The sequence below is a fragment of the Mastomys coucha genome, unplaced genomic scaffold (genome assembly GCF_008632895.1).
Source record: "Mastomys coucha isolate ucsf_1 unplaced genomic scaffold, UCSF_Mcou_1 pScaffold12, whole genome shotgun sequence".
Lineage (NCBI taxonomy): Eukaryota > Metazoa > Chordata > Mammalia > Rodentia > Muridae > Mastomys > Mastomys coucha.
This window is the reverse complement of record NW_022196894.1, coordinates 42521050-42527980: the sequence shown is the minus strand read 5'-3', so window position 1 is coordinate 42527980 and position 6931 is coordinate 42521050. Positions and strand designations below refer to the sequence as shown.

Sequence of the window (6931 nt, the reverse complement as noted above, 5' to 3'; positions counted from 1 at the left end):
AAAAAAAAAAAAAAAAAGACAGAAAAACTCAGCCATATCATTTTCAAACCTCCAACAAATTCTTAACTACGTGACATTTCCTGCCAAGTTACTGTTAGAGAAATGGAGAGAATAAAGCAAAGCACCAGGAAGGAACCGAAGCAAAGCTGTGAGAACAGGTAACACCCACACCTCCCTAAGCATGATCAGTGTGAGGTTCTCAAGTTCTTTCTGTACAATGCATGACTCTACCGTGCTTTCAAAGGCTTATTTTGTAAGTATGTATTTAAGAAAAAACAGACAGAAATAAACACAATTTAAAGGAAATAAAAAGTGCATGCTTCTCCACGCAGCTCACCTTTTTTGGTCCTTTTACAGGCTTTCACTGGCTGCCCCAGGTCCACACTGCTCTGCGGACTGCTTGTCATTTGCTTAGATGGTTTGGAAAGCCTATCTAAGGTGTCTTCATTGATCTTTGGTAGTTGCTCTCTCATTAAAAACAGTTTATTTAGCAACTTTGTTACTCCTTTAGTAGCAAAAGCTGCAGGTGTTTTTCCCTTAAAGACTTCAAGGTAGGAGGGGCCTAGAAAGTCAGTGATGTTGGAGGGAAAGGCAAAATCTTTGAAGTAAGGCATGGGCTGAATCCTGGAGATTTCCTGATGCAAACCTAGCAATGGCTCATACAAGGAAATCAGCCTTCTCAAAAGTCCTTTATGGAGAACCCTAGAAAGAAACAGAAGCTCTTTATAGACAGACAGACAGACAGACAGACAGACAGACAGACAGATAGGTAATTCAAATGCTAGTACTTCTGATTAAGAATAAGCAGAATAAACTAATGGAAACAGATGTAGAGGAGGAACTATAGGAGCCAGAGAGGTCAAGGACACCACATGAAAGCCCACAGAATCAACTAACCTGGGCTCATACAGGGCTCACAGAGACTGAACTGCCAACCAGGAGCCTACATGGGATTGGCCTAGGCCCTCTGTACATATGCTACAGTTTGAGACCTTTAACAGTGGAAGCAGGGACTGTCTCTGACTGTTGCCTGCTATTGGGACCATTTCCTCCTACTGGGTTACCTGGTCCAGCCTTAGCAGGAGAAAAGGTGCTTAGTCATACTGCAACTTGACATGCCAAGGCTGTTGATAGCTACAGGAGGCCTGCACATGCCAAGGCTGGTTGATAGCTACGGGAGGCCTGCCCTTTTTTGAGGGGGAGGGGGTGAGGAGAGGAGAGAGGGAAAACTTCAGTTTGGATGTTAAAAAAAGTTATTAATTTAGAAAAAAAAAAGATGATTGAAAATACAAATAAGATATCTGGGTTAAGACATCAAAGCAAGGTTTATATCTGAAGGTAGGAAGAATCTTCTGGGTTTGTCTCTTGTTTTGACAGTTTTGCCACAGATAGGAACTAATGATCCAATTCTGTGCCTAGTTATTTATCAAACCACTTTATGAACAAACATACACAAGGAAATGCCTTTTTTTTAGTTTATAAATATTACAAGTGTTATTTCTATCAACCAAATATGGCTCAAAAGCAGCAGTGTGTCAGGCAGAAGTCTAGGCCATATAAGGAAGGTCAAGTTGTATTTCTAATTTCTATTAAAATTAACAACCAGTGGTCAGAAAGACCCACAATATGGCCAGCCCAGGAACAGCAGCTTTTTCAAAAGTCTATTGCAATATTACTACTGCTAACATTATTACTACTACTACTACTACTACTACTACTACTATTATTATTATTATTGTTATTATTATTTACTATCATTATAGTTCCTAGGTCCTAGGAACTCACTATCCGAGCTACCCAGTGTCAGGTGAAGGTTTCAGGAGAAAAGCCCTCTGACATAACCACCCAGCTAACAATGTGCAAATCAACTGTCCTGGGAAGAAAGGGAAGCAGCACCTTCAGATCCCAGGGCGACAGTGAGAAAAGAAACTGTGTGAACACTAACAAGAAACTGGGGTCAGGTAAAGATGAAACACAAATGAAGAAATATGAACATACCATAACCTGCTCACCAGCCCAACCATCACAAGGTTCAAAATAATGAATTCCTTTAGCCCTAAGTGCTTCACGGTCAACCTGAAGAATCCGTTTAAGGTGGAAAAACAAAACCAAGGGAATTTAAGTTGTAAGTTACAATTTAATATTTATAAGATATTAAAGCCCAAAAACGGCAAAAAGTCACATTACACTAAAAGCAAAATTATCCATTCTACTAGAGCTCCTACTGTTACAGTTAGTGTCTGAGAGTAAGGATTTCTAAAGAGCAAGCTCTTAGAATACATGCTAGGTAGAGACACAGAGTCCCAGGCACCAGCCATGCCAGCAATGAGGAGCCAAAGGCACAGCTTTGAGAATCCCACAGGTTACAGTGCCTTAAGAGCACAGCATTTAAACAGAAGTCCAAACAGCTTCCATTTAGACAAAGGTGTTCCCACAGTCAAGGATACAGAAAGGCCTTGCAGCAGCAGTCCAGCAAGCGCAGTAACAGCTTGCAGCCTCCCAAAACCTTCATCAGCACCACCTCCACCACCGGCTGGCTGGGCACGACGCGGTTTTCTGTAGCTCCAGGCTGAGTTGCACTTGACATACACAGAAAAGGACATCACGGTCATTTTCTAAATACAGCATTTCTACTGCAGCATTTAAGTGAAGACTTGCTTTAAGCTCAGCCTGAGGTGGTTATGCCCACTAGCACTCCACTGCTCTTTCACTGCAACCTATGAGGCCTATTTCAGCATCCCACCAGTCCCTCCCATCAGTCAACAGGTTCCCCTCATTAACACGAAACATGTACATCTTGGCATAGTTGATTATACCTCACTACCAAACAGAGAATACCAAAGGGTGCTCCCAACAGAGCAATGGACCACCTACTTGGCAGACAACAACTGTGACAAGTCTTCAATTGACCCCTCCAAATTCATGTGTTTCAAACGCTTTAAGCACTGTTCTACCTGAAGGAGGAAGAGCAGCTCAAATTAGTATGTGTATATATACAACAGTGTCCCAGATATGACCAAGAATGCAAGAAAGCAAAGCATTTCATGGTATGGAAATATGCCACAGAAGGCCTTCCCATTTAAAGGCCAAGGAAACCCAGATCCCAAAACAATTTCACCAATGAATTTCTCAGTTCAAGAAAATTACTCGATGCTGGAAAGTAACCAAAATGAATGTAAATCTCAACATTATAATTTGTTGAGGAAGCATATTTACAGCAGTGAGCCTAGTAAAACAAGAAAGCACATTCTTAACTCAGTTTCAACAGTCTATAAGCACCAGAAATGAACAAAGTGACTTAGTCACAGAGTAACTACACTGAACACCTACTATGTGCAAGATACGCTAGACAATAACATGGTATATGATACACTCCAATTTCTAGTAATAACCTATCAAGTACTTAACTAAATGCTAAAATGGATATGCTTTATTTAACACTGCAATTCCCCTTCTCTGCTTTCCCTTACTAGCACTTCTTACCAGTTGGTATACCAGTTGTTGACTGACTAGCTGACTGACTTCCTCCAAACTATACTATAAACTCCCCACGGAGAAGAGAACTTGTACATTTTGTTCACGAATGTATTCTTGTTATTAGAACAGGGGTTCTTGTGGGGGGAGGGGAGAAAATTCCATGTAGAATACAAAATGCTGTATAAATTCTCTAGATTTATTTTTTTCTGACATTCTAGATGTCAGAAACACCCACCATGGGCACTCCCTGGACTGCACTAACACATCAAAGGATGATGGGAATTGATTCTGGTTGGTACTGTTATCTTGTCAGAGCGACACACACACTACCAAAAACCAAATCACACTTATCGGTTCTACTTCAGTATAGCTCAATCCTTAAATTCACTGGGGCTGGCTTTTTAATTTCTAAGTCTGGACACCATCTTTTAAGATAGTTATCGACAATCCAAAACAGTAATACACTTGGAAAATAGTGAGTGAAATCTGATTTGGGAGAGGGGAAGGGAAGAAGGGAAGGAAAATCAGCAAGGAAGTTAGTAAACAAGTTTGATCTTGGATTCAAAAACCTGGGTAAAAGCTGCCCTAGAAGAAAATTTAGAGAAAGACCATGATCCTCTTTGATAAGGGAATCTTCATCTCTTGGGCCTTAATCAGTAGGAGTATAGCTAACCAGAAAGGGTAGGTTTGTATAGTGAGAAACTATGTCTTTTTCATAGGTGTAGATACAATACATTGTCAACAGAGAACTTTGTGAAAAATAAGTAAATACTGGAAAGATGGCTCTGTCACATAGTGCCCAGTACACTGAGCTTTTAAAGGTACTTGCAGCATTACCAAAGTGACTACATGAATGGTGCATGCAGAATCCAGCTTCAGCAGCTCTCTGCCATGTTATAAGTCCTGGAGCTCAAAGTCACAATATTTTCTTAATCTCCAAAAAGTACATGAAACCATTCTACACCACAACTTAACCATAAACCCACTAACACCAACACACTGCTGATTACATTATGATTCCAAAGAAGTAAACCACAACCCTGAACCACAACTATTTTCTTTTTTAAGATTTTAGAGTTTAAATTAGTTTACTTTTGAACTAGGCAAAGGCCCTGTTAGACTGTACATAGAGAAAATAAAACTGGAAAGAATCAAAATATACTTTTTTGTTTGTTTGCTTCCTTGTTTTATTTGAGACGAGGTCTCTCTATATAGCCCTGGCTGTCCTGGAACTAGCTACATAGACCAGGCTGGTCTCAAACTCAGAAATCCACCTGCCTCTGCCTCCAAGTGCTAGGACTAAAGGCGTTAACCACCATATCCAGCTTTGAAATATGCTTGGTTATAAATTGCTTTTTGAAATGATTTTGGAAAAATCAAAGACAAAAAAAGCTAAAATATAATTGTATCTTACAGGCTTAAGAAGCAATATGTGAACTTTCCATAAATAAAAAAATAGTAAGTGGCAGTGTAAGGCTCATGTTCATCAGTCTCAGGCTACCAGTGGAACACAGAGCTTACCTGTCTGAGGGCCAAATGGGGCTTGTGGTGGCCCAGTCTGTTGTGATTGCTGTAGAGAACTGAGCATAACACATTGACTTCCGCATCCAACGTCTGGCTCTTGAGTGACTGTGTGACAAGGTGGCATCCTTTAATGACAGCTGCAATGTAGACATCTAAAGCAGAGACAGTTAAAATGATACTCAGTATGCAATCCTACATTTACTGCACTTGATGAGAAACACGCTAAAACATTGTGCCTTATTTGCTTTAAAGAACTCAAAACACAAACTAGTCTCAACTATAAAAATGAAGGACTTCTAAGAAAGACATTAGAAAATGAGGGCAGGTGATCAATAAGGAAACATTTGTTAAACATCAACGTGTGTCTGTCTTGACATCACTTTCTACCATGACTATGAGTAATAGGACTACTTTTACAGCTATCATTTGGTGTACATTTACATCACAAATATAAAAAGCTTGGCAACATCCCATCTATCTCTAAACCCCTCATTTTGTTCTGCAGGTGAGCAAGACAGAATGCATATAACTACAGTCTTCAAAGGCAAAGGAACTGTATTTGGATACTTTATTCTTTCTTCTTTTTTTTTAAGATTTATTTATTGTATGTATATGAGTACACTGTAGCTCTCCTCTGACAAACCAAAAGAGGGCATCTGGTCCCGTTTCAGAGGGTTGTGAGTGACCACGTGGTTGCTGGGAATTGAACTCTGGACCTCTGGAAGAACAGTCAGGGCTCTTAACCATTGAGTCATCTCTCCACCCGATGGATACCATGTTTTGATAAGAATATATAATACATTCAGCCCTCTACTTTCGAGCGCCATCTGTGTATTCAACCAACCTCACTCTGAATATAGTCCCCCCAAATTCCATCTATAATATACTTCAATAGCAGTTGCATTGTATAGGATTTCATAAGCAATGTAGAGATAGTGTTAATGTATACAGAAAGATGTGTGGAAGTCCTACTGCAAATATTATCTACCATGTTATACAGACTTGAGCATGTACACATTTATGTGGAAGGATTCCTAGAACTAATCCCCCAGGGATATCAATGGAAAACCACATTCAGAAAGGAGAAACCACCAGGGCCATTGGAAATTGTATTACATAACTGAATGGGAATACAAATGCTTCCTAATCAGAACATGAGTAGCTGGGCAGCAGTTGTCATGTGCCATCTAGTGGCTCAGAAAGGAAACACAAACACTCTAAGTGAAAATCTCTGGAGAAATTAAATCAGCTACCTAGGTGATGAGTTGGTGAATTTCCCATAACAGTCTGTTTTTAAAATTGTGACTAGAGAGGAATTAGAAAGAACTTTAAACTGCGTAGGAAAGATAGATGGGAAGAGGGGTGAGAATACTCACTAGGTTGTACTTAACAATTACCAAATGTGTCTATTTAATAATGACAACTACTGTCCTTTGACTGTCAAACCAGGCACTGTGAACAAATGCTTCGTGGTATCAACCTTTTTATTCCCCCACTATGGCAAGAAGCTGGTACTATTTTTTATTCCCATTTTAGAGTGGATAAAACCTGTTTTAGAAATAACAAAAGTCTTAGCTGACAGTCACAGGACCAAAAGCAGCTTCTAAAACAAAAACAACAAAAAGTTAGATATGAGATAACCATGAAAACTATAGCGTATGTTGGTGTGTCTCCTGGTCTGAATGTCCCTTTATGATTAAACATCCTTCAAGCTGTATTAAAAAACTAAGGGCATACGTGAAAATTTGTCTCGTTTAAGAGGCATCTTTACCATATGTATGAATTTGTGTAATTCAACTCGGATAGGGATAAACTTCTGCTTCTGATAAAAGCTGGGAATTTCATCTGTTCCTCAGAGCACCGTGTGCATGTTTTGCCATGGCCCTGGAAAGGTCTTGTGAAAAGATACGCGAAGGCAAGTTGCTTGCCT

General features: G+C 39.7%; 1 protein-coding gene across 4 annotated transcripts in view; it reads right to left on the bottom strand.

The window, feature by feature from the left end:
- The window catches only part of Nepro (nucleolus and neural progenitor protein), a 15691-nt gene that overhangs the window by 7206 nt on the left and 1554 nt on the right, over positions 1–6931 (bottom strand). For 2 of the 4 annotated variants that reach the window (XM_031363974.1, XM_031363973.1), the window contains exons 2-6: positions 4999–5153; positions 2875–2954; positions 2448–2579; positions 1999–2076; positions 338–702 (exon numbers count right to left, since the gene is read on the bottom strand). In XM_031363974.1, the coding sequence (XP_031219834.1) occupies positions 338–702; positions 1999–2076; positions 2448–2579; positions 2875–2954; positions 4999–5153 (810 nt within the window). Of the gene's footprint in view, positions 1–337; positions 703–1998; positions 2077–2447; positions 2580–2874; positions 2955–3483; positions 4016–4998; positions 5154–6772; positions 6861–6931 lie in introns of those variants that run through there. The other 2 variants (XM_031363975.1, XM_031363977.1) reach the window with 2 other exon arrangements.